A 27,334-nucleotide genomic window follows, 5' to 3' on the forward strand; every position below is an offset into this window, starting at 1 on the left:
ACATTACTTTGTCAACAAAGGTTCGTCTAGTCAAGGCTATGGTTTTTCCTGTGGTCATGTATGGATGTGAGAGTTGGACTGTGAAGAAGGCTGAGCACTGAAGAATTGATGCTTTTGAACTGTGGTGTTGGAGAAGACTCTTGAGAGTCTCTTAGACTGCAAGGAGATCCGACCAGTCCATTCTGAAGGAGATCAGCCCTGGGATTTCTTTGGAAGGAATGATGCTAAAGCTGAAACTCCAGTACTTTGGCCACCTCATGCGAAGAGTTGACCCATTGGAAAAGACTCTGATGCTGGGAGGGATTGGGGGCAGGAGGAGAAGGGGATGACAGAGAATGAGATGGCTAGATGGCATCACTGACTCGATGGACGTGAGTCTGGGTGAACTCCGGGAGTTGGTGATGGACTCGGAGGCCTGGTGTGCTGCAATTCATGGGGTTGCAAAGAGTCGGACATGACTGAGGGACTGAACTGAACTGATCTTAAAGCTGACCCCTTTTGAGGTCAAGAATCCCTTTTAGAATCTGATAAAAGCTATGGGCCTTTCTCCTCAGGAAAATGTACACACATAAAGATTCACTTCTTTCTTAAAGTATTTGAAGAATATCTGAAGAAGGGTTAGATGGATGTGTGTTAGGATGGGGATGATCCCTAGCTGAAGCTGTCCTTGCTCCATCTTTCTCTTGGTGTGTCCCAGACCCTGGGCATCCCAGCCTCCCTTCCTAAGACCCATGAGACAGAAGTGAAGTAAAGATCAGCTTTATTATTGGCAAGAAGGCAGGGAGGTGGTGACAGTGCCAGGCCCTTCTGTGGGTGATGGGGCAGAGGGCTCGACCAGCCAATACTGATCCTCCAAGTTGCCCTCCCAATGAGGTCCAAGGTTCCAGGTGCCTCTGATTTTGAGCAGAAGCAATGGGTGGGCAGGCAGGCAGACTGCTGGGCGTTGGTTACGTGGGCTATTCAGGGATGCTCTGGAGCTGGCGTTGGGCTGGTGGTGGCAGGGGGTGGCGGGCGAGGCTGGATGTCCCTGGTGCGCATATAGGACAGTAGCTGCTCTGGGATCTCCGCCAGCACATCCTTGGCAAGTCGGGCCATGCTCAGCACCTGGTTCCCCGACCGGTCGACATAGTCTCGGAATGGGACGAACTGTGACAGGCACGATCAGATGTGCGTGGCCAGGAGAGAGAGGACCGGGGAGGGTGGCGGGGCGGAGGCTCCCTCTTTGGCCCCTAACATCTCCAAGCATCACTTGCTTTCCCACCTTATCTAGAGGAACTTTCCACATTTGCTTTCTCCCCACCCACTTTTTTTTCCACCTTCCATTCACCCTTAAACCACTCTAACCTGGCTTCATGCAGTCTACTGAAACTGCTCTTGCTAACGAAGTCAACAGTACCATGTTCTCCAATCAGTCCAGCAAGCAATGATTGTCACGCATCTTGCTGACTCCCCTTGAGCTTTCCATTACATTTCACTATAATCTTCCTGAACACTTCCCACTCTTGACACATTACATTCTTCTAGATTTTCTCTACCTTTCTGGATGCCTCCCTGCACCAACCCCAATGCTCTAGGTCTGCCTAATCTCTAAAGCTGATGCTTTTTCTTTCTTAATTCTCTTCCTGGGTGATTTCATACACTTTCAACACATTTACAAACTGTTCCCTGGATTAAGACGTACAAACTACTTAATATAGACAAAATAAATAAGCAACAAGGATAAACTGTATAACACGGTATTGTAGCTTTTATCTTGTAATAACTTTAAATGGAGTATAAACTAAAAGCACTGAATCACTATTCTGCATACGTGAAATTAACACAGTATTGGAAATCGACTGTATTTCAATTAAAAAAAAAACAACCCTGTTCCCTGATAACTCCTACATTTATACATCCATCCCTACCTTCTTTTCTTTAAGGCCCAGAGTCACAACTTGGTTGCCCATATCACATCCCCTTTCGTTCCTCTTAGATAACTCAAGTCTAGTGTGTTTACAGCTGAATTCTAGGCTTTTCTGCCAAATCTGCCCCTCCTCCAGCCTTTCCTTTCCCAGCAAGTGAGACTATCACTCACCCAGGGGCTCAGTCTATGAAACTAAGAATCATTCTTGAAGCCCCCCTGACTCCCTATCACCATTTAATCAAATATTCAATTCTCATACATTTTTTCTTAAATTGTCTTTTGAACCTGTTTCTCCTCTCCCTCCTCACTGCTCCTATTCCCATCCAAATCCCTGGACTACTTCGAAGGCTTCCTCACTAACAGATCTCCCTGCCTTCTCCCTTGTCCTGCTGCAGTCCGCACTCCTGCAGCCTCTCTGCATGTCTCAAAATGCAAGACTGACCATCTCACTTCTCTATCTAAAATCCTTCAAGAGGTTTCTAATTATCTTAGAACAAAGCCCCAAACTTCACCATGACTGGCAGGGCCTTGCCTTCCTCTTCCACTCACTGCTGTGATCCTGCCACCTGGGCCTCTTGCCTTCTCCATGATTGGGCCAGTTATTTTGAACCTAAGGGCCTTCCCACCTGCTGCTTCTCTGCCTGTTATGCTTATGCCTTGTTTTAGATTTCAGTTCCAATGTAATTTCCTCGTAGTAGCCTTCCCTGATGGAGAAAGCAATGGCACCCCACTCCAGGACTGTCGCCTGGAAAATCCCATGGATGGAGGAGCCTGGTGGGCTGCAGTCCATGGGGTCTCTAAGAGTCGGGCACGACTGAGTGACTTCACTTTCACTTTTCACTTTCATGCACTGGAGAAGGAAATGGCAACCCACTCCAGTGTTCTTGCCTGGAGAATCCCAGGGATGGGGGAGCCTGGTGGGCTGCCATCTATGGGGTTGCACAGAGTCGGACACGACTCAAGCGACTTAGCAGCAGCAGCAGCAGCCTTCCCTGACAATCCTGCCTAATCAGATCCCAGTTACAGACTCTCACTGTGGCGTTTGCTGTCCCTCTGGAGCACTTAGCACAATCTAATGAACTGTGCCATTATTATTGGCTGCCTCCACTAGAGGGCAGGTGCCTTGGGGATCTCTCACACTATGAATCCACCATGGCTGCAGCAACCTGCCTGTTTCTCAAAAAGAATTTGTTGAATGAATGTAGGAAGGCCGAAAGAGTGAAGGGAAGAAAGGTAAATGATTAAGAAGGCAGTAAAGGGACTTCCCTGGTGGTCCAGTGGTTAAGAATCCACCTGCCAATGCAGGGGACACAGGTTCAATCCCTGGTCCAGGAAGATCCCAATGCCTTGAGGCACCTAAGACCTTGCGTCACAACTACTGAGCCCACGGTCTAGAGGCCACAGGTCACAGAGCCCAACCTCCGCAACAAGAGAAGCTCACACACATCAACTAGAGAGTATCCTCCACTCCCATAAATTTGATAAAGCCCCGCATGCAGCAATGAAGACCCAGCAGAGCCAATAAATAAATAAAAATTGGGAAAAAAAAAAAAAGGAAGGCAGTAAAGGGGAATGGCTGCTAACTTAACCCCTCCTTCCCACCATGCCTTTGACACCATGACTTCCTTTTGACCTCATGACAGCAGGTCTACCTGAACGATGTCGCGCTCGGCATAGCGTCCCCGAGAGGACACGCGCACATCATCACCGTCCAGCTCTTCCATAGCTGCAGAAAAGACACCCCTCAGCTGATTGACCTTTCCCACAACAACCCATGCTGCCCTCTGCCTCTTCGCTCCCCTCTGGAGTCATCAAGAGACCACCTAATGGTTGTATCAAAGTCCTACAAATATTAGGCATTGTAATGGAGTTATTATTATTATTCCCTCCCATGCATTCCATCATCCTAGGAACCCCAGGAGGGAAGTATTTGTATCAACAACCTCGGTTATAATGAGGAAATGGTTCAGAGAAGGTCTGACTTGGCCAAGGTCTGACACAGGCATCCATCCTATCTTCTCTATGAGACAGGCCTGGGTTCCCAGATCCTCCTTTGTTTTCCCTAGTTCTTGGTCTCACTCATCAAAACCCCTCATCTTACTCACCTTCAAACATGGCTGGTCCCACACCGACAATAATGATAGACATGGGCAGTGATGAGGCCTGTGAGGGGAAAGAGGGGAAATTGTTGGGGTGAGCAGCCATAACAAGGGAAGTGACTGTTGGGGGACAATTCTCTCTGTGTATAATATTTTGGCACATCTTACAAGCAGAGGCACTGATTTCTCTTTGTGCCGGACTATCTTTTTAAGTATGTCTGCATATGTAACAGCCTTGAAAGATACAGGGTCTTCCTATACAGCAAAGGGCAGGTTTGTTTACTGTCTAGTATAATAAAATGTCTCATGCTGGAACGAAGGGCAGGCATGCTTATTGCCCATGATAAAAGGCTCAGGTTTTCTACACTCAGGGTGTATGTTCTATAATACAACCCACTGGTAATCTGGCCCTTGGCACATTATCTTCTGGGAAGTGGACTTAGTGAATCAGAGCCAATGCTGATAGTTGAGCTGTTGCTACTGCTGGGATAGTGGCATGTGGAATCTCAATTCCTCGACCAGGGATTGAACTCATGCCCCCTTCAGTGGAAGTGTTGAGTCTTAACCACTGGACTACCAGGGAAGTCCCACACACCTTTGCTTTTGATCCAGCAGTCTTGTGTCCACTGCGAGCATCCATGAAATTGGCAGCCTGACTTGTTAGCTTGCACGTAGGGCAAAATCTCAACCCCTGGACAGTTATTAACAGTGACCTCTTCCTGCCAAACCCTCCTCAGACTTACACTGACAATGGCCTCCTTTGTCTGTGTCATGTCAGAGATGACCCCATCAGTGATGATGAGCAGAACGTAGTACTGAGAACCATCAGAGATCTTGGCTGCAGCCCTGGGGGAGAGGCTAAAATCAGAATTCAGCTGAAAGCCCAGAGAGTCCAAAGGAATGTCTATCCCTAAAACTTCCCCAGCTGGCCCTGTAAGCAGAGGACAAGCACTGGGGCTTCGGAAGCTCATGCTCCTTCCCCAGAGCTGGCTGCCTGCCCCTCCTACCATCCCTCCAGTGACACTCACAGAGCATTTACTATGGTAGCTACTGTGTTAGGCATCGTGAGAAAGAAACAGTCCCCCCAGTCCTCTTGAGAGTGGACACTGAACCAAGAATCACAGAAATAGCTATAGAATAGCATTTGTGAGGAGAGTTGGGAGAGAAAAAGCTACTGCTATGAGAGCGTCCTGTAAGGGATCTTGACATGGCCCAGGTCAATAAAGACTTCTTTAAGGAAACAATGTTGGAGGATGAAGGAGAAGAGGAGGGAGAGGAGGCTAAGTGAAGGGGAGGGGAGGTCATTCCAGACAGAAGAAACAGCATGGACAAAGTCCCTGTGATGAGACTGGAGGAAGTCTACCCTGTCTGGGGCGCAGAAAGTGAGGGGAGCAGCAGGGACCATGTGATTGAAATGGGGTGGGGCCCAGATCACCCGGGACTCTGTTGGCCCTGGAATGATCTTGGTGTTTATACAAGACCAAAGACTGAAGGCCTTCTTTCTCCCCTCTCTCACCCATTTCTCCTCCTCCCTTCTCCCTCTGCTCATCACATCCCATTGCCTAGGCTTCTGGGTCCTCACCCAGTCTTAACAGCTGCTCCCAGAGTCTTTTTCCTTCTCTCACTTTGACTCCCAAGATTTTTTGATCTGAAATGAGTTCAGAAGTCATTGAGTCCAGTCCCCTTATTTTATACGTAAGAGAAACAAGAGCTCAGACAGCACAAAGGCCGTGGCAGACTTGGCCTCTTGACTTCTAGTCTCAAACCCTGTGAGGATTGGAAAGGATGGAGCTGTACTATCCAGTAAGGCAGTCCCCAGGTCCTATGGAAATTTATATAAATTAAATAAAATTACCTCAGTTCCTTGTTCACCCTAGCGACACTCCAGGTGTTCACTATCTGTATGTGGCTGGGAGCTACCATACAGGACATCACAAGATACAGAACATCTCCATCACTGCAGAGAGTTCTATCAGACAATGCTGATATATAAGCTTGATACAAAAAACCCAGAGGAAAGCACAGTGAGAGTGGAGAATTCAAACAGCTACAGCTGATTTTGCCCAGAGCCCAGGGTGGGAGTGGGCCATGATCCTCCCTAGCAGCCTTTGCTCTTTTCCTGAATTCTGGCTGCAGCCTCTTCATAGGCTTGGGCTGCCACCGTTTCCTGTCACTCACTCATTCTGCAAATAATCACTGCACACCTGCTGTGGGTCAGGCACCAAGTTTGGTGCTGAGCCTGCAGCAGAGAATCAGATGTTGTCCTGGGAGGAGATGGATGCTTACAGCACGACGATGCAGTGAGGCGAGGGCTTTGAGGACATGACATCTAACCTAAGACCTGAAAAGTGAGTAGGAGTTAGCCAGGAGGAGGTGGAGGTAGAGGTGGGGTGGGGGGAGGACGGGAGGGTAAAGGAAAGATGTTCCAGAGAGAAGGAATGGCATGTGCAAACCAAGAGAGAGCGTGTTCTAGGAGATGCAGGTAGGTCTACAGAAGAGAGAGGAGGTCAGAGCAATGGGTAAGGGCCCCCTCACAAAGGGATTTGTGAGCAGGAACATTGAGGGGTGTGGAAGGGTTTGGGGACTTGGGAGGCACATCCATGGCTCCCTGCAGAAGCCTGGCACTCCCAAGGCCATTTAGACCTGGAGCTGGGTCATGGGCTGGGGAAAGCCACTGTGCCCCACTTGGCTTTGGGGTGGCAGGCAATGAAGAGGCATCTGTGGTCATCAAAATCATGGCTGCACACTTGACATACGTGATCTGATTGAATCCTCACTACCATTCTATAAGGTGGGCACATTTGTTATTCCAAAGTGAAGTTTACAGGCATGAGGAATAACATTCCAAAGGGGTGGTGAAGCTGGGGCGCCAGTCCACACTTGACCGACTAAGCCTAAAACCTGAGCTCTTGATGCCTCTAGGCTTCATTCCCGCCTGCTCTTTGGCTACTCCTCTGTGCACGCTGCACATTCTGATCTAGGTGTACTGTTCACTGTCTCCCAAGCTTGCCCCTTCATGCCTCTGTGCTCTTCACATGCAGTTCCTGCCGCCAGGCCTGTTCTGCACATCTTCCTCTGATAAAGTCCAGTTCGCCCTCTGCACCCAGCCAAGAAGTCAGGTCCCTCCACAACTAGGCTGCCTCCGGTCTCTTGGATGCCACCCACCAAGATGGGTTGTCCGCCCTTCCTGGGTCCTTACACCCATGAGTGTACCAACATGTATGCCAAGGGGAACTCAAGGTCACAGGATACCTGAAGCACCCATTACACTATATGGTCTGGTGGATAAAGCTAGATGACTCTAAGTATACTTAAAACACACCTCCCCACGCCTTAAATTATAGCAAATATGGACACAAAGTCAGAAGCATGTAAAATGTGCATGAATTGTTAAGATAAAATATGAGGATTTCAAAGACATTTTCAGGTTGGCTGCTTTCAACCGGGCCCCCAGTGTCCCCTAGGGGAAGCAGTTGTTTGCCTTTGCCAACAGGCGACTTGCTGGAAAAGTTTGGGAAGCTCTGGCCTGTAGAAGGTAATGATTTATTTATATTTCTGTCTCCTGCACCAAGGCGGGAGATCTCAAGGGCAGAAACTAGATCTGATTCATCTGAATCTCCAGTGCCCCAGCAGATATCTGAGCACACGCAGATGCCCTTTGAATAGTAATAATGATAATAATAGTAACAGTAATAGCTTGCACCTATAGCACTTACCATGTGGCAGGCACTGTTCTATGTGCTTGATGAATATTAAGTTAGTCCTCACAACAGCCCCATGATGTAGCTACTATTATCCTCATTTACAGTTGAGGAAACAGACACAGAGAGGTTAGGAGTCTTGCCCAAAGTGACACAGCTAGTAAGCAGTAGAGTGGGTGTATTAACTTAGTCTAGCTCTACAGCCCACATTCATGCTACATTTTGCGTTATGGAATGTTCATTGAATCAGTAAATGAATGAGTGAATCAGTGAATTTGCCCAAGATAATATTTAAGTCTGTTTAATAACAATAACAAAAGAAAATGTGCTCAGGTTCCATTATTAAGTGAAAAGATCAGTAGTGAAATGTTACATCAAATTTGACTGCCATTATGGCTACATAAGGAAAAGACTATCATTAACTATATATATATTATATATATGTGTGTGTATATATCTTCACATTCTCATGGGCCATTTTCTGGGTCATTTCTTATTTAATTTCTCCATCCTTAAAATTTCAACAGCAATGTTACATTACTTTTGTAATTAAAGAAACTATTATCTCATGATGAATTAGAAGATAAACTAATCTTTATTAGAGGAAAATGGAGTCTCTGGATATATATATCTCCCTGAAATTCTTCCACTTTTATTATTTTTTTGTTTGTTTGTTTCATCTTTTTACTTTCAAGTTTCCTGAGGTATTTTGTTTTACATGGGTCTCTTCTATTTAGCATATAGTATGTATGTGAATGGAGAAGGCAATGGCACTCCACTCCAGTACTCTTGCCTGGAAAATCCCATGGACGGAGGAGCCTGGTAGGCTGCAGTCCATGGGGTCGCAAAGAGTCGGACACGACTGCTCGACTTCACTTTCACTTTTCCACTTTCATGCATTGGAGAAGGAAATGGCAACCCACTCCAGTGTTCTTGCCTGGAGAATCCCAGGGATGGGGGAGCCTGGTGGGCTGCCGTCTATGGGGCTGCACAGAGTCGGACACGACTGAAGTGACTTAGCAGCAGCAGCAGCAGCAGCAGCATGTATGTGAAAGTCACTCAGTTGTGGCCAACTCTTTGCAACCCCATGGACTCTATAGTCCATAGGATTCTCCAGGCCAGAATACTGGAGTGGGTAGCCTGTCCCTTTCCAGGGGATCTTCCAAACCCAGGGATCGAACCCAGGTCTCCCACATTGCGGGCAGATTCTTTACCAGCTGAGCCACAAGGGAAGTCCAGGAATACTGGAGTGGGTAGCCTATCCCTTCTCCAGGGGATCTTCCTGACCCAAGAATTGGAGCAAGGTCTCAGGTGGATTCTTTACCAACTGAGCTATCGGGGAAGCCCTTAGCATATAGTAGAATTATTATTTTTTATCCAATCAGAGAAACTTTTTCTTTTATTAGGTGAATTTATCCAACTTAAGTTCATTGACATACATTTGGTTTTAGTTCAATCATTTTATTTTATTTGCATTAAAAATCAGAAAACTTAAATGCTGGTGCTGGTCATACTTTTTGTTTAGACTCTCTCATTCTTGAAATATAGTTTGTTTAAAGCATGCATACAAATTTATGTATTGAAATATAGTTTAAAAAAATCCAAAAAAAAATCATTTGATATGTAAGTTGGATTTTCTTTGCTTTGTGTTTTTATTCTGAAAATTTGGAGTTACTCTTCTGTTTTTAGAAGTTACTCTTCCATCGTTAATCTACAATTTGAGCTCATTTTAATCTACCATGATTTAATCTACCATGAGCACTGACTATGGGCCAGACACTGTGCTAAGTATTATTATATTGTTACCTAGTTTTAAATCCCCAATAACCCTATAAAAGAAGATGCTCTTATTATCCATTATTATACCCATTTACATGGATGAAATGGAGGCTTAGAAAGAAGTTAAGTTGCTTCAGGTCAGATGAGGTTAGTGAGTGGTGGACCCGGGGTCACTCCCAGGTTTGATGCCAAAGCTTGTGCCTTATCCACTGTTGTATAGGTCCTCTCTTCCCCAAACTTGAGGCCTGGTTTGTTGTTCCCAGGAAGTGGGGTTGAGGCAGTTCACTGACACTCTTTCTACTTTAGAATAAGGCCTGATGTAACCTCTTTATACCAGAGCTTGGCCAACATTGAAACTTTCACCCTCTCCCCAAAGCCTAAATTCACTATCCTTGGGAAGTCAATTCCCTGTCTGCTGCTACTGCTAAGTCGCTTCAGTCGTGTCCGACTCTGTGCGACCCCATAGACAGCAGCCCACCATGCTCCCCCCTCCCTGGGATTCTCCAGGCAAGAACACTGGAGTGGGTTGCCATTTCCTTCTCCAATGCATGAAAGTGAAAAGTGAAAGTGAAGTCGCTCAGTTGTGTCCGACTCTCAGCGACCCCATGGACTGCAGCCCACCAGGCTCCTCCGTCCTGGATTTTCCAGGCAAGAGTACTGGAGTGGAGTGCCATCGCCTTCTCCGAAATCCCCTGTCTGGTCCCCTTAATTTCCCCCAGGTCCATCCAGTTTCCTTACCTGGCCACCTGGTTGATGACAGGGGCGAAGTAGGTGGGCCCGTAGAGCTGCACTGTGCGCAGGCTCTGGAAGTAGCTCTCCAACACACCCTCAATGCCCGAGCAGTTGGGGTCCTCATCATTGTTGTTCTGTCAGGGAAGATACCCTGCTGGACTGCTCACTCTTGCGTTTCTCCACTGCTTTTTCATACGCCCCTCCAGACTCCAGCCCAGCTCCCCTCCTTGCTCTGCCACCCTCCCCTAGATCCTTCTCTTCTGCATGTCCTTGACCCTTAGAAGAAAACCTAAGTAGAAGAATTTTGTCAACTTGGGTGGGCCAGATTCCAGAGTGTGGAGTCTAGGATCTGGCCCATACTGTACCAGGGGGAACTGGTGGGAGATCCGTCCCTCTGGAGGGAGCTTGGCGCCAAAGCCATAAGCTGGGAAGAGCTTGTCACTGTCATAGTCCTGGATGATTTCTCCCACTGCCTTGAGGGCCATGGCATAGGCGCTGAGCTGATAAGGACTCATGTAGTGCAGGGAGGTGGGCTGCAGGGGATTCCCTGTAGGGAAACAGGAGCCCCACCCCATGGTCATACTGATGATCCACCTATTCGCCTGCCTGTCTTTGTTGCATCTATGTGCTGCCTATCCATTCATCCACTCTTAACCCATGCTGTTGGTGTTTTGTCTCTAAGTCGTGTCTGACTCTTTCATGACCCTGTGGACTGTAGCCCGCCAGGCTCCTCTGTCCATGGAATTCTCCAGGCAAGAATACTGGAGTGGGTTGCCATTCTCTTCTCCAGGGGATCTTCCCAACCCAGGGATCGAACCCATGTCACCTGTATTGGCAGGCAGATTCTTTACCACCGAGCCCCCAGAGAAGCCTCTTTACCCATGTACTCCTTATTATTTTACTCAGTCATCCAAATGTTCATTTTCAAACTATCCATGTACCAACCCTTATATCTATCCACCAGTTCATCCACCTGCTCATACATCTATTCACCCTTCCACTGGCCGTAAATCCATCTGTCTCTTCATCTCTATCCATCTGCTTCTCCATCCTCTTATCCAGCTAGCCACCCACCTGTGCATCCAGCCAGCCAGCCTGCCATCTATCTACTTGCTCACCTGCCATTTCTCTTTCTTTCCCATCTGTCCATATAACCATATTCTTTTGTCCATCTACTCATTCATTCATCCTTCTCTATCCATCCCATTCATTCACCTGTCTGTCTGTACTCATATGGATCCATCCACCTGTCCACTCATCTATTTCACCAATTTAAACACTTGTCCAGCTGTCCAGCTACATTCCAGTTCATGCATCCACCTCTTCAGCCTATTGTACTCACTCAGACCCATTTGCCTACTCTATTCATCTAGCTACCCACACAGTTATCCACCCATTTATGTATTCATCTGTTAGTATACTTCTCTTCCCTCCCATCCATTCATTTACTCATCCACTTCTCAAGCTATCTAGAGCTATTTATCCTTTCGATTTTCTTTGATCCATTTACCCACTTAAACCTTTCTGTACTCTCTCCCACCATTACCTCCACAACACTCCTGCCCCAGTATTAGCCTGACTGGGCCTTGCCTCAAGCCTGGGCTTCCTGGATAGGTTAACTCTTATTCCCAGGTTTTAATTCAGGCCCATCCCTAATGACTTCTTTAGAATCCCTCCGCACCCTGTTCCCCATCCATGCCTCACCATTGGAAGCTGTGAAATCAATGGCTACTGTGAAGTTCAGCTGTGTCCTGTTGGGGAAAGAGATGGATTGAGAAATGAGGGACTAATACTTACTAAGGATTTCTCAAACACTTGTACGCAACTGAATCACCTGGGAATTGTGTTAAAAAGTAAATTATGATCTGGATGGTCTGGGTGGAGCCTGAGATTCTACATTTCTAACAAAATCCCAAGTGAGGCAGATGCTGCTGGCCCATAGAACACACTTTGGGGAGTGTGTTCCCACATGCCCCATTCATTCCTAAATGCCTACCTCATCACATAATATGCATAATTTAATTTAACCCTTACTATAGTCCTGAAGTAGTAATTAACATCTCCATTTTACATTAAAATCAGGTTGAGAGAAGAAAAGTACCTTACTGACGTCTGCTTGCATCCACTAAACCAAGGAGAATGTCCCCTACAGTCTGCTTGTCTTTTCCTTCTCTCTTGGCCTCTCCCTCTTGCCTCGCCATATCTTCTGTCTGGGCTCCAGTAAGGCTACGGGAGACCACTGGTCTGTCATCTTCCCAGGGGGGCTGGAAGCTAGGGCTGAAAGGCAGCCCTATGGAGAGAACTACGGTGGACAGCACCCTGCACTTTATAGTCTGCCAAGTGTTTTCAAGTTTGTTTTCATGATCTCATTGGATCCTGACCATTAATGAAGAGTAACACTGAGGCTGAGAACTGGGAGAAACTCATTGCTGGACTTCAGTCTGGAGCTTGGCTGTGACTCACCCTCCCTTGATGTAATCGACAAAAGTGAATTCAGAGTCCACAGAAAAGGAGAGCAGCGTCACCTGTGGGACAGAAGAGGCAGCCCTGCTACTTGGAAAAGGTGGCTGGGCTAGAGAAAGGCAAAGAGGCACTCTACTCCAGCCCCTGACCCATCCTGTCCGATTTCTGAAAGGGCAAAGGGGGAAGCCATCAGAAACATACTTGGATTTCCAAAAGTGTATTAAATCATGAAATAAAACTTAGGGTCCCCCCCCGAAAAACCTGCAAAAGATTAAAAAGATCAAACAAATTTTCTTAGGTGAGAGGAAAAACAAGAAAAAAAAAACGAAACAAAAGGAAAACTGAAATGGTGCCACCTTGTATCCAGCATCACTGTGTGCAAGTAGTCTGCACCATAGCTCTCCCACACCCTCACCGCGTGGTCATGCTGGGTGTCCCCATTCTGGGGACAGAGACAGAAGGATCTACAGAGGGCCAGAGCTCTCGGGAGTACTCACGGTTCCCGAGTTGACGTATTTCTTCTTCTTACATTTCTTCCGGGGGTTAAGTACCTAAGTGAAGTAAGGTAGTGGTGACGGTGCGACACAGAGGAAGGGAGCACAGACCGAGCACACCTGGGGTGGAGGCCTGGGAAACCTGGGCGGGCCCGCGCTCTCACCTCATACACTGTGAACTGGTTCTGGGCCTTGCTCAGCTCTCGGTAGCTGGTGGTGAACTCACCGATGAAGTCGTGGCTGCAATGAGGCCAGGGGCAGGTAAGCGACTGCTGCTGGCTTGGAGCCACCCCTGAAACCAGTCTTTTAACCTCACTATCCCCTGCCTCTACTTGGTCTGCCAGGCACTGGGCCTTGGGTCAGAAGAGAGACCAACCTAAGAGGAAAAGAAGGACCTTGAACACAGCTGGTCCCCTTAGTTGTCTCTCTGGCACACTGTCTCTTCCCTTCTTTTCCTCTCTGGCTCCCAAGGCTAGTCTGGGGTTCCTAGTTAGTGTGCTACATATTTCAGGGAACTGTTTGGTTTAATTCTAGGAGAGGGCAGTGCTACCTTCCATCCCGGTCCCAGTCGTACACGTCAATCTTCACCGTTCTGAAATGTTGGAGATAAACATAGGCTAGGTTTGTAGGATAAGTCTGAGACACCCCCACCCATGATAGTCAAGATGATCTTGACTATATACAGATCATCCTTCCATCCATCCATTTGTCCTTCTCTCAACCTTCCTCCCATCTGTCTTATCCATTCATCAGTCCATGAATGTACCCAGCTACCTACTGAACTATCACTATTACTACTGCTGCTGCTATTTGTACTATTACTATTCTTTACTACTGACTTTTAAAAAATATTTTGGCCACGCTGCATGGCTTGTGGGATCTTGTTTCCCTGACCAGGAACTGAACAGCAGGAACCTCAGCAGTGCAAATGCAGAGTCCTAACCACTGTACCACCAGGGAATTCCATTGCTTCCCTGATGGCTCAAAAGGTAAAGACCACATGTAATGCAGGAGATGTGGATTTGATCCCTGGGTCAGGAGGACCCCTTAGAGTAGGAGACAGCAACCCACTCCCGTATTCTTGTCTGAAAAATCCCATGGACAGAGGAGCCTGGTTGGCTATAGACCAGAGGATCGCACAGTCAGACACAACTAAGTACACACACGTATTCCAGGCGTTGTTCTCAGCACTTTCACCGACTAATTTAACAAGCACTCTATAAAGCAAGTATTAATACTATTATTACTTTTGAATAAGGAAACTGAGGCCCCAAAACCAGTAACTTGACTAAGGACCATAGCAAGTAAATTGCTGAGCTGAAATTTAAACTCTGACATCCTGGTTCCAAAGACCATGTTCTTAACAGCTATGCCTAAGTCATCTCATATGGCCACTGATCTATGTGGCAGCTCATTCAACCATCCATCTAGTCACCCTTTTACCCATATAAATTTACCAATCAATTACTTATTAAACTCTATCACCCATATAACTATACATCCAGCCCTTCAATGACTCACCAATACATACAAGCATCCATCTGTATCTCCACGCATCTATCCAACCAAACACGCAGCCATCTGGTATTTGTCCATCTAATCATCCATTCGTCTACATAACCATCTACTTATGGGCCCACTCACCTACCTTCACGCTGCCCACTTGTGAATTCATATGGTCAGCCTGTCCATCTACGACACACTCACCATCCATTCCCTCTACCACCCATTCATCTGTCTGTCTATTAATGTACTGTCATTCCACCTGTTTATCCTCCTGCTTTTTCAGTCACCCCTCTGCCTCTCCAACCAACCACCAATCTCTCATATACCCATCCTGCCTCTCAAGCATTTAGCCATCCATCCATTAATCTGCCCATCATCTACCTATCCACTAATCCACCCAGCAGTCCACTCACTCACTCATCTGCTATCCATTCATCCATCCCACCCACCAGTCCTCTTGTACACCCATCCACATACCCATCTATTCATTCACCAGTTTATCCATTCGTCTGATTGTCTATCCATGTATCTGCTCATTCACTTATTCACTTGCCCTTTCATCCATTCATCCATCCACCCATCCATCCGTCCATCTACCTATTCATCCATGTGGCTATTCATATGCCTTCCCATGCACCCATATCCATGTCCAAAACTGCCTCACTGAGCAGGATCCTCCAATGCTATTATGGCACTTCAACCTTCATTCTTTGCCCCAAGAACCCCTCTCTCACACCCTTGTCCCCTTACTCCTTGGCTTATACTGATGCAGACCTGTCATAGTCTCCATTGCACAAAGCCCGCACAGGGATGCTGAAGGGCTGCCATACAGGATTCAGTGTGTTTTTCACAACCTCTGTCTTGTGGCAGATGGTGAACCTGGAGAGGACAAGAGGACTGGATCCTGCCTTTGGGGTAGGACTGAGCCCAGAGACAGGGCCTCATATGCTTGGTTTAAGCACATATTGGGTGCTGCCTTAAGTGAATTCTGGGCTCAGGTCCTGATGGAGTCTAAGATGTCCCAGCCTAAGAGCCCTAATGGGCCCACAGCAATAGTGGGAGAGTGACTCACGTGCCATCCTCGTTGCTCCTGTAGAACACGAGGAAGGGGTCTGATTTCCCAAAGAAGTCCTTCTTGTCCAGCTTGTTTGCACACAGCTGCATGGTGGCAATGTCCTGTGGATGACATTGGACTATTGACACTCAAATTGCCCCCAGACTCAGCCCACTAAAGGGAGTTTGGAGAGAGAAGAGAGCCTCCTGGGTCTAGCATGTGGCCCTTAATTACCCGACAATTGCTAAGCTCCTCTGCAGTCAGCAATATGGTTCCACACTTCTTGCCTGGTACACCCCTGGAAGCAGAAAAAGCCTCTTTGTGAGGGGGGAGAGTAGGAAACAATGATTGGGGTGGCCAATCTGGGATTGGGTAGGCCAGGGGATTCAATTTGTCATTTACTGACTGTCCCGAGTGTTTCCATCCCTGGTGGGGTAGGACCTGACTTGGACTGGGGAGGGTCTCTGGTCTGGAAGGAAGGGGTTAATTTAGCCTGTGTGGACATCTCATAATGGTAGCATGGGAAAGACAGGATTTAGAGTTCTGGGCAAGTTGTTTTCCCTTACCTTGGGCCCTTGGTTTTCTCTTTATGTAATGGGAATCTTGTCTACCTCTTAGGGTTGTGAAAAGATGAGAATGAATGCATGGAATAAAAAGCAGTTGGTAAGCTTGGTAGATATGAAGGTGGTTCTGTTTCTCAAAGCAGACTCTGCTATATGCCAGGCATTGTTCTAGGTACAATTTGGCCAGTTGGCATCTTCCAGCTCTGCTAGACCCTGCCTTCAGGGAGTTTCCAGGGGCAGCTGGGATGTCAAGGCCATAGGCAAGTACAGCGTGATGTGATGCAACAGTCCTGAATGAGGGACAGCAATTTCTACCCACATCTGGGGCAGAAGGACTGGTTTGTTAGGTCAAAGATGCTGTGCTTTCAGAAGATTGTGAAGAGTGAGATCTAAAAGACCAGGGCAGCCTTATCCTCTTCTGATCCAAGAAGAGACACTTGCATATGCCTGGACATCCATCCCCAACTTGCTTTGGGTCTCCAAGCAGTCAGAGGCCTTGTGGATATGGGCCTGCCAACCCTAAACTCTGGAAGAGCCAAAGTGTGACAGAGAGGAAGCTAAGTTGGGAGTATTCTCAGTTCAAGTTTTGATTCCAACTTGCCCATGTGATTTTTGTCATCTTTAATATGAGAACTTGAACCATTTCATTGGCTCTTTTGATCTCTGACTCTCTGTGCTTTAAAAAGATAGTGTGTAATGAGTGCAGGGACTCTCCACCTGCACACCCAGAAGCGAGTCACTGATGCTACTGCCTTCTCACTGTTCTTTCTCTCCTTAATTTTCTCCCCCATCTCCTCACCCAGTGTGAATTCCAGTCACTCTGGACTATAATAATCGTTCCCTTCCATCCTACTCCTTTCCCCTAGCCCTTCTCTCACTTCTGTCTACTTATTTGGCAGAACCACAGCCTGAGTTAAATCCTATTCTCTGCCTAACCCATACCACACCTGTGCAACTGGATACGGCCAGAGGAAAACCCACACTCGTGCTAACTGGTTTCATTTTAGATGTGTGACCACAAACCTCAAGGTCCTTAATCATACTGTGTGAATGCACAGTATGATTAAGTGAGTCCCTTCACTCTCCAGTGCTGTGAGATGGCACTTGCACTCCTCCTCCTCTCTCCTCAGCCCAAAAAGCCTCCTCCTCCGTCCTCACTCTCAGCCAATGACCTTGTTTCCTACTTCACTGACAAAGCTTAAGCAACCAGAAGACACTGTCCACAGACCCACCACACACCTACCCTGCCTCCAGTATCTTCTCCCACACGAGGCCTTCCTACCGTTGCTATAAATGACTACCATGTGCCTATTTATCCCTCCCCTGTGTGCTACATTCCACACCCTCCCTCTTGCCTGTACAGAGACATCACTCCAGCAACTGCCCCCCCTTTTTTTGATCATGCCATGAGGCATGTAGGATCTTAGTTCCCCGATCAGGGATCGAACCCACACCCTCTGCACTGGAAACATAGAGTCTTAACCACTGGACCACCAGAGAAGTTCTTTCCCTCTTTGTATGATGTCAGATTTTCAGATTCTACTAGATCACTTCCATTAGCATACAAATGTGATATAATTTTTTTCAGGTTAAAATATTACAAACCTCTTCCTGATCTCACTTCCCTCTCCAGCCACCCCTCCTTTTCTCTTCTTCTCTTTGCAGGAAAATTCCTTGAAAGACCCCTAATTCCCATTTCTCTCTTCCATTCTCTTCTAAACCTCCCTAACCAGGCTGTTATCCAAACCTCTTCTTCAAAACTCTGACAAGCAGAGTCACCAGCGACTGACATCCTGCTAAACCCACTATCCAGTTCCCAGTCCTCACCTTTCTTGACTGCAGCAGCATTTGACATGATCAGCCACTCTCTTGTCATTGATGCATGTCTTTTGCTTCCAGGACAGCACCACCTACTCTTGGTTATCCCCCCATTTCATTAATGCTCCTTCTCAGTCTCCCTTCCTAGCTCCAACTCATGGAGTTTTGGTCTTTGGTCTTCTCTCTCTCTCCTCACTCCCTTAGTGATCTCATCTAATCTCATGTCCTGAAAGAGCACATAAGATTTATGTTTCTTATTGCCTATTTGACACATCTACTTGTCTAATAAAAATTTATGAAATTCAGTACGTCATACTGAACTCCTCATTGACTTCCTCCCACAACTTACTCCTCCCTCACCTAAAAAAGAAAATCATCTCTATGGCAACTCCATCTTTCCACTTGTTCAGGCCAAAGGCCTTGGTGTCATCCTTGACTCCTCTTATTCTCTCACGTCCATATTCAGTCTGTCAGGAATCTGCTTCTCCATCTTCAGTTTATATCCAGAATCTAACTAATTCTCCCCTCCTTCACTCGTGGCACCATGGATTACTTATGCTTTTGCCCACCCAAGATGTAGTCTCAACCCAGCAGCATCCTTTGAAAGCAAGTTAGAGCATTTGTCTGCTCAGAACCCTCCACTGAGTCCCAACTCAGAGTAAAAACTAAAGTCCTCACAGTGGCTTCCAGGCCTTAAACGTGAATCCACCAAGCTCACCTCCTCCTTTCTCCCCGCTGCTCACCCAGTTCCACCCACACTGGCCTCTGTGCTGCTCTTTGAACACATTAGACTTCTGCACAGTTTCCTCTCCTGAAACATTCCTCCTCCAGGTATCAGCACAGCTCACTCCCTTACTTTCTTAAGATTATTGCTCCGAAGTTACCTTTCCATGAGGCCTCCTCAACCCTTCTGCAGAAAACTGCAACACCCATCACCCTGCATTTCCGGTCACTCTAATTCTGTTCTACTTTCATTCCACAGCACTTCATGTCTTCTAGCACATTATGTAATTTACTTATTTATTATTTCAGTTTTGTACTATTTCTCTCCCTCTTCTGTTACATAAGTTCCCTGAGGGCAGGAGCCTTTGTTTCGTTCACCACTGCAACCCAAGCCATTTGAACAGTGGCTCACATAGAGTATATGCCCAGTAGTGTTTGTGGAATGGGTAAATCCTTGGTACCCAGCCCAGGGTATAGCATACAAAATGTGCTAATAAATATTTAGTGAGTGAATGTAATGTAAATTCCAGAGAACTTGATTTAGTGAGGAAGACTTGGAAATGGACCTTAAAGTCTGAATCAGATTCAGAAAGAGTGAGGAGAGAGAGTGAGAGAGAGAGGAGATATGTCAGGGCTGAGAGTGACTTGAGCAAAGCCCTGAAAATTGAATTTTCCCAGGAGGTGATGGGAGCCATTGAAGGCACCTGACCAGTCCCAGCCTCCAACGATACAGAGTCAGCTGCATCTTTAGGAGAATTGGAGGCCCGCCCCTCCCCCATTCCCCTTCGGGTTCAGCTCACGTGAGGGGTCGCTCAACTCGGCTGCCCTGGCCTCCAATCACCTCTCCCAGGGCCAGGAACGCTTGGCCCAGGAAATCCTGCACAGGGATACAGAGTCAGCGAGGACAGGAGCGACTGGTGGTGCAGAGTCCCAGCCCAGCCCTGATGCTGCTGCTGCACTGACCACTGCGACTGGAGGCAGTGGAACCACCCAGCCAGGGCTTTAGAGGAGGGACGGGGTCCCCAGACAAGCCGCCGTTCTTGGTCCTGACATCTGGAGCCCACTGCCTCTACCCTGCCAAGATACCATCCCACCCCTCACCTTTCACACACCACACACACTGACCCCGCCCAGCCCCATTCAGCCTCACCTTCTGAGGGTCCCAGCAGCAGTCGAGAAGGAAGAGTAGCAGTGAGTAAGAGGCACAGGTGGGAAACCGAGGCAGGAACAGGAGAGGAGGGCAGGGAGGGCAGGTTCGGGGCAGAAGAAGGTCGAGTCGGGTTTGAGGGGTAGGAGGGTTCTAAGGAGGGTCGTTTAACACACAGTGAGCGCCGCCTGTGTGCCCAGCCTGCCCGTGAGGGAATGGTCACTCACCGGTTTGGAGATGTTGGTTTTGGAGTCGACGTTGTACCTGGGAAGAGAGTGGGACCAACATGGGGAGGGGATGGTGGGAGAGAGCCTGGAAAAGGGGTCCGATTTCGAGTCCAGGTTAAAATTGTGGGTGGAGGGTGGGGCAGTCTTGTACCGGAATTCAACCTGGACCTCCTTGGGGCAGGAGTCGGGGTCAGAGGAAGTCAGACGTGGGCAAGGTCAAGTCCGGGGCCAGCTGGGGGCAGGGTCATCTCAGAGGTGGGACTTAGAAAGGGGCGGAGCCAATTAAGGAGAAGGGTTGTCAGCAGGACTAGGCCTGGGGAGTGGCCAACCTAGACTTGGGGCGGTGCTAAGCCTAGAGAGGAGTCCTTCAAAGTGCCACCGAACTGGGCCCGGGGGTGGAGCCAGGTCGGGGGCCCGCTGGGGGGCGGATCCAGGTTGGGGGAGGTCCAAGCCAGGTTTCTGGGCGGGGCTCACACATCGAAGCGCAGGTTTTGCTTTTCCTCAAAGAAGTAGTCGAGGACGAATTTGCGCACGAAGTCTGGGTTCAGTGTGTTGTCGATCACCTCGGTCCGTCCGAACTGAATGGGGAGTGGACAATCAGCATGGGGCCTGCTAAAGGGGGCAGGTGCTTCCCAGGCGCGGCGGTGGACTGGGTGAGGGTTCCAGGACTTACCTCCCGCCACTCCTGGCTGGCCCGGCTCTGCGTGTAAAGCACCACCACTGCAGGCGGGAGCGGGGGCGGGGAGGGAAGGACGTCAGGTCGGCCCGCCGCCCCCCCCCCCCCGCCCCCGGACCTCAGGTGCTCTCGGACCCCAAGTTCCCTCCCTCCCGACCCTGGTGCCGCCTACTGGGGTCGGACTTGGAGAAGGTGTCGAGGTCCAGCAGGTTTCTAGAGAAAGAGACAAACAGACGGACAGCGAGTGGATCATTCTGGAGCCCACTGCTGGTACCCTACCCAGAGGTGGGCACCTAGGGAGGCACGGGGTTCAAATCACACTTCCTTCCCCCGTAACTACACCCTGCCGGGGCCCGCGTTATCAGCACCCTGGACAACACCGGAAATCTCAGCCCAAGAGCTGTTTCTCTGCGGACTGGACGCGTCTAGACTGCCTCCAAGGGCCCAGGAAAGAGGGTTAGCCCCCAGAACTTTACCCTCCTGGGGCGCAGATCCTACTGGATCCCCGCGACCCATCCCTTCAAGCCTTAGGTTGAGCCCTCTTTTGTGGTTGGGGCTATTCAAGGAAACCCCCTCCCCGCGTCCGCTAGCAACTCCCCTGAGTCTGCACCCGCGATTTTCCCCGGCCCCGATCCTTCTTCTCCTGGGGTCTACCCCCTGCTCGTGCTGAGCCCCTGAGCTGGGTGGTGCTGGGGCAATGCCTAAGCCCTTCCTGGCATGGCCCGCTCACCGGCAGGACACGGTAATTTCAATCTTGGTGGCCGGGACGCTGCGCTCGGAGGCTCCGCTGAAAGACATGGCTGGTCGGGTGGCCGGAGCTGCGGGAGGCTGCGAGACGGGGGCTGCAAGGGTTGGCAGCGGCGGCGGGGCCGGCCCATGTGCCGCCGCGGCGGTGGTGGCGGAGGCTGCGCTCCCTCCAGCCCTGCTTGCGCTCTGGCTGCTCGCGCCTTCACTGTGGCCGGCCGCACAGCGGCTCCAGATGGCAATGCAGCCCCGCCTGGCCCGCGGGGGGCCCCCACTCCATTGGAGCAGCCTCCAGTAGGCCAGGAACCTTACACAGATCCGAACTCCAACTCACTAGGTGGGAGAGTCCTCCCAGTGCATCTCCCCGAGGAGAGAGCCAGGCCTGCCCCTACAAGAGCTGTCCAGAATGCTGACCGGCCCCGGATACCTAGTGGGCACTGGGGTAGATTGCTTTTCCTGAGCTGCTCCCTCAACAATGCTTCTTCCCCTTGCCACTCGCGCCTTTCCTGTCTCTGAATAGGAATACACATTTGTTCTCTTTGGCTGTGTGACCTTGGGCAAGTTACTCAACATCTCATTGGCTGAGTCAGTTCACTGGTAAGAATGGCCATAATAGCACATACTTGGGGTGTTGTAAAATTTCATCAAGATAACCTACAAACAGGATTTAACATAGGGGATTATACACAGTAAATACTCAAAAAATGTTCATTGGTATTATTTCCCTCTTCTGGGCATTTACACTAATGATCTCTTCTGTGTTGAGTCAGAGGTCAGTAAATGGTGCACTGTGCAAAACCTTTGTCCATGTCTTTGAACCCACATGACTTCATGGTGTTAGAGACGAAGACATACTCCGCGAGGATGCAGCTCACCACAGATCACACAGTAAATGAGGGTGGTGGTCGGCCAGGTTCACCCTCCCCATATCACCTACTGCCTTCGAGGCCCTGGAAACCAATCCCTCATCGAATGCAGGGCCTGCAGGTCACCTGTACCAAAAGCAGATTGTTTGCTGAACTTTTTAATAATAAAGATTACTTGGGAATTCCCTTGTGGTCCAATAGTTAGGAATCCCCATGCTTTCACTGCCAAGGGTGCAAGTTCAATCTCCAGCCAGGGAACTAAGATCCCAGGGCATGGCCAAAAATAGGCCCACCCCTTTTCCCAGCTTAATGAAGATCTCAGCAACTTCAAGTCCAACTTTCAGGCAGCCCGGGAAATCTGCATGGATAAACAGGCTCCCCAAGTGACTGGGGCCCATTCAGGCCTGAGGACCACTGTTCCCACCTTAAGAGCCTGTTGCTATGTGTTGCTATCTCACTGGAGACTTTCATGGCTCATGAATTAAGAGGCATGTCCAAGTCTCCAATCTCTTCTTGCTTCCTATGTACCTCCACCCCCCCTATAAAAACCCCTTCTTCTAGCAAAAGAAAGGAAAGTGAGAACCTTCTAATTAACTCCACAAAGACAGCAACCAAATGATGATGCAAGAAAATAGCTGTTCAAAAAGACTTTGATTTCATTTTGTGATCTGTGTTAAACTGCCTCATTTTCAGTGCAGGTGACCCCTCCTCCCCAGGAGACAAGAATGGAAAGTGGAGGTCTTTTGTGAAATCTCAGCCTCCCCCAAGGCCCCAGGGAAACGCTACACAGTTCTGAGAGTTGACAGGAATCCTGGCAAAGACTAAGGTGGGTGGGAGGCAGTGACAAGTGGGTCGGCAGACACCAGTCAGGAAGCTGGGGGTGGGAGAACCCCGTCCTCGGTCCTGCTCAGCTTCGGGGCTGCCATGTGCGTGATGGTGAAGGGAAGTTTCCCCCCAACCTTGAAGCACCCCTTAGCTGGGCATGGCTTTGATTCTGCTCAGGTGAGAGAGGATCAGGAAGCTGTTGTGAGCTGGCTGCTTCATAGGGTGCTGCTGCTGGTGCCCCGGAGTCCAACACCACGGACAAACTGCTCCAGCAGGCCACCGATGGCACCAGAGGGACTGGGGGCTGCTGCGCGGAGCCCCACTGTGCTGCTATACGCAGCCAAGAAGGCTGAGCGCACCTCCTGTAGCCGGGTCTCCCGTTCACTCAGGGCTGTAAGTCTGTGGGGAGGGAGGGAAAGAGAGAATTAATGCATTATCCAGGGGCAGGATCCATCATCCTCATCCTTACACCCCACTGCCTGTCCTTCTGCATTCGGCAGTACAAGGCCAGCACCTGCCCCTGGCCATGCTGCCTTGTGGTTCAGGCCCCTGAACCACCCGTGAAATGGTCAGTCCTGTTCCCATCTTAAACTCTCCCTCAGGCTGCTGTTCCTACCTGGAGAGGCCAGAGCCCTCACCTTTAGTCACTGCAGTCCCCACGGAAACGTCTAGGAAGGGGCTGGCTTTTCCAGCAGGATTTCCGTTCTGATTCTATCTGCTTTTCCTTTCTTGGCCTCTACAGGCACTTATCACAAGTCAAGAAGGGTAACAAAAAGTGTGAATTTCACATGAGGTTATCTGATAACCTGAAGGGTCATTCATAGAAAAGGGCTGAGGTACCAACCACACACAACCTCTGGACTCAAAGTTATAAAGTCTAGGGGCAGGAGGGATGCAATTAGGGAAAAAGTCACAGACCTACATGAGATGAGCCCTCATGTTCCTATCCACCTAAGCACCAAGACCAGCCCTGAACACCAACTCCCTCCAAAATTTCCCCTAAGAGACCAATGCCTGGGTAATTCCTCCTGTGAATCTGTCAGAAGCGGCAGCAATATCCCCAATTCCCAAGCCCAAATGACTTGTACCTGGGGCCTGGGGAGCCCATGGAAGTGTGAGGATAAATGACAGTCCAGGGCTTAAGTATGGAGACAGCAGACCCAGGAAAAGCAGACTGGTGGGAGTGGGGGCTGTGTATGTGTGCGTGTGCGACAGAGAGAGAAATACCAGCAATAGCAGAAGTAGCAGCAGGTTCTAGGGCGAAGAAAAGTCAAATAACTGTAGCGGCAGCACAAAGAAATGAGGCTGATCCTGGACTCCTGCAATACCATGAACAACTCCCAAGTCTCTCTTTACATGTGGGGGAGATTCGTGGCCCTAGATCTTCTTTACTTCCTAATTAGTTTTCACATAGGCTGGAGACCATGTGTGCCTCTTTAGCTTTCCCTTAGAGCATATAACCAGGAGAAATTCAGATTAGTAGTTCATATTCACAGGGACTATCTGAAGGTCCGTATGTGTGCATTCTCACTGCCCCTATTTTGGGATGCAGAAAGGGGAAAGATCACAACCTCTTTTAGAAACAAGATACCTGGAGCCCAGAGAGGATATGTGATCCGCTTGAGGACACAAGGTGGGCAGAGCTACTACAGTGTCATTCCCTCTCAAGACAGGAGCTAGTAGGCTCATAGCAGTCAAGGGTTCAACCCCAAGACAGAACTTGTAAACCTAACAGCTGGGATTTGGATTCGATTTCTCTCAGACACCAAAGCCAAAGCACCGAACCCACATACTATGTGATCTCCCGTTATCAACCCTGAGCCCATGCCCACCCTGCAATCTCAGAGGCCATGGGATCATGGAGAACCTAGCCCTCCTCTGGGAACCACCCAGAACCTGAGGAATGGCTAGGGGCACAGAGAACTACCTAAGGCATTAATTACAGGATCCAGGGCTGAAGCTGCCCATTTCAGTGGATAATGCCAGGTAAGTGAGGGTGCTATTATGCAGGGGCAGAGATGTCAGCTTCCTCCAGCTCCTAGGCTCTTTGGCTTCAATAGCAAGAGCCTACGGAAACACGAAGAAAACTATGTCTTTAATTTTTCTAAGAGATCTTATTTCTGGCTTAAGGGAGTGGCTATAGAGAAAGCTGTGCCAAGCCCTAGAGGCCTTTGAAGTCCTTGGGCTACTCCTGAGCTGCAGGGCCAGGGCTTGTGAGGACCATCCGGGAATCCCAAGGTCTGGCCCCTGCCTGCCCTAGGCAGAATCCGTCTCAGCTCCCAAAGGCAACCTGCCTCCAACCTGTCAGTACTGGAGGGTATGAGCTGATCCTGAAGGTGGTGACGACCACCCAGCACCTGAAGTTCATTCAGCCCATGTCGGGGGCAGTAGTGGGCAGGGAGTTGAAGGCTGTCAGGCAGCCACAGTCAGATCCTGCTCCCCAGGCCAGCGGAGGCTCCCTGCCATCTGACATCCGTGAAACAGCAGAGCAGGCAGGGGGCAGGGCAGCCTGAGAGGCAGCTGCTCAAGTAGATGCACTGCTTGAGTTGGAGGCCCAGTACTGGAGCCTTGGAGGGAGAGGAGTTTATAGGCGTGGGCTTTAGTATTCCCGTCCAATTTTCTTTCCTGACCAAAGGCAAAAGCAGATGACAAAAGGGGGCAGGGAACAGCAAGGAACCCTGGGTTCCGCTTGGGAGCACAGCCCTTGGGCTAACCCAGCTCCATTCTGGCTCTGTCTCCACCATACACCTACCTTCACTACCCCACTGTTCCGCTTTCAAAGGATTCTCATGTCAGGCAAAGCCTTGGACCGAAATAGCATCCTCTATAGTTAGAGTCCAGCCAGCTTTCCCTAAGGATGTGCCCCAAGACATCCATGGATGGGTTTCAGAGGCCGGGGAGAGTGAACACATTCCAGCACCCTTCCTGAGCAGCCCATCAGCCCCCTTCACACCTCAGGGTGCCGGACCAGTGAGGTATACTTAGCGGAGACATTCAGGAGGGGCAGGGAGCCCAGGCCAGCTCCCTTAGGCCAGCTGCTACCTCATTCCTGGCCAGCACTTGACTGCTTGCCAGCTTCTCACACAGGCAGGGGAAGGGGCATCCTGTCTTCTCAAGCAAGACACTTACAGACAATTGTTAGGGAGCTCATCCGGGAAGCTGAAAGGGAGAGAGGAGTCTGTGTGCAGGACAGCCCGTTCCTGAATACTGCCACAGCCTGTTACCATCTGCCAGCTGCCAAAGTCTGTGGAGAGAGAGGATCCGGGCAGGGGATGGTCCACTGATCTGGGGCAAAGAGGAGAGAGAGGGGAGATGATGTAGTCAGTCATATGCCTGACAGGGGAGGTCCTGGAAGAGTCGGGGTCGGGGTAGGGCTATGGTGGCCCTGGGACCTGGCCACAGGGGCCTACTGGAAGAGCATCTGTAGAGTCAACTTTTGCACTTTCTCCCAAAGTGCAAAAACTGCTGCACAGCTTATGACCAAGAAAAAAGAGTCAAGACCATAAGAGAGAATTAGCTGTGAGGACAATACTTCATGCAAAGATTTACAGGAGCAAAAGAACAAGAGCAAAGCATGGTGACAAAGGTGAGCAAGCAACCAAAGCCGGGGATCAGGGCGTGCCTGCTCTGCCTGACAAAACTAGTAAAATCTCAACAGCACCACAAGGAGGGGAGCAAGACTGAAGGCTCCAGGAGCCAAGATCACCTTACTCTCCTGGCATGAAGACTGGCAGGATGGGCAATGCAGAGCCCAGGGTCACTGAGGTCCTATCAAAGAGATGAGAGAACGAGTCTCCTGGGGATGGTGGATGTGGTGACCTAGATTGAAAAGGAGGGTGACGGGTGCCCTGAGCCCCACCCTCTTCCTCTGCAATGCCTTCCAGGAGCCAAAGTTTGTATTCACAAGCATCAACCCAGCAAACTCACTGTATGCCCAGAGGGGAGGGATGAATCCGGCAGCCAACTTGACAGCTTCATCAGACCTTTTTCAAATAGAGGTTTGCATGGTGT

At 49.3% G+C, this 27,334-nt stretch overlaps 2 protein-coding genes across 14 annotated transcripts in view; both read right to left on the minus strand.

Moving 5' to 3' along the window:
• Positions 1–743: 743 nt before the first annotated feature.
• On the minus strand, positions 744–21,956 carry CPNE9 (copine family member 9). 7 transcript variants are annotated; one of them, XM_086366531.1, is made up of 20 exons: positions 21,619–21,956; positions 21,061–21,101; positions 20,886–20,932; positions 20,687–20,790; positions 20,213–20,249; positions 19,639–19,715; positions 15,969–16,032; positions 15,753–15,856; positions 15,455–15,559; positions 13,725–13,766; positions 13,339–13,414; positions 13,178–13,231; positions 12,681–12,742; positions 11,922–11,968; positions 10,583–10,764; positions 10,224–10,351; positions 4,749–4,851; positions 4,012–4,069; positions 3,559–3,632; positions 744–1,146 (listed from the first exon to the last, which is right to left on the minus strand). In XM_086366531.1, the coding sequence occupies exons 1-20, from the start codon at positions 21,684–21,686 to the stop codon at positions 961–963; spliced, it is 1,659 nt and encodes a 552-aa protein (XP_086222657.1). In that variant the 5' UTR covers positions 21,687–21,956; the 3' UTR covers positions 744–960. The 7 variants fall into 7 exon arrangements, with proteins under 7 accessions (XP_086222657.1, XP_086222653.1, XP_086222651.1 ...); XM_086366527.1 differs by lacking the exon at positions 15,455–15,559 and having other exon boundaries at positions 21,619–21,826; XM_086366525.1 differs by lacking the exon at positions 3,559–3,632 and having other exon boundaries at positions 21,619–21,826.
• A 1,174-nt stretch (positions 21,957–23,130) lies between these two features.
• MTMR14 (myotubularin related protein 14) overlaps positions 23,131–27,334 on the minus strand; it is a 44,587-nt gene continuing 40,383 nt past the window's right edge. For 2 of the 7 annotated variants that reach the window (XM_086366523.1, XM_086366521.1), the window contains 2 exons: positions 26,453–26,567; positions 23,131–23,722 (listed from right to left, as the gene is read on the minus strand). In XM_086366523.1, coding sequence (XP_086222649.1) covers positions 26,471–26,567 — 97 coding nt within the window. In that variant the 3' untranslated portion in view covers positions 23,131–23,722; positions 26,453–26,470. Of the gene's footprint in view, positions 23,723–26,452; positions 26,609–27,334 lie in introns of all 7 variants that reach the window. The other 5 variants (XM_086366517.1, XM_086366516.1, XM_086366520.1 and 2 more) reach the window with 3 other exon arrangements.

This window comes from Bos grunniens, chromosome 22, assembly GCF_055505025.1.
Source record: "Bos grunniens cultivar Pamir isolate PY7600 chromosome 22, Bosgru_T2T1.0, whole genome shotgun sequence".
Taxonomy (NCBI): Eukaryota; Metazoa; Chordata; class Mammalia; order Artiodactyla; family Bovidae; genus Bos; species Bos grunniens.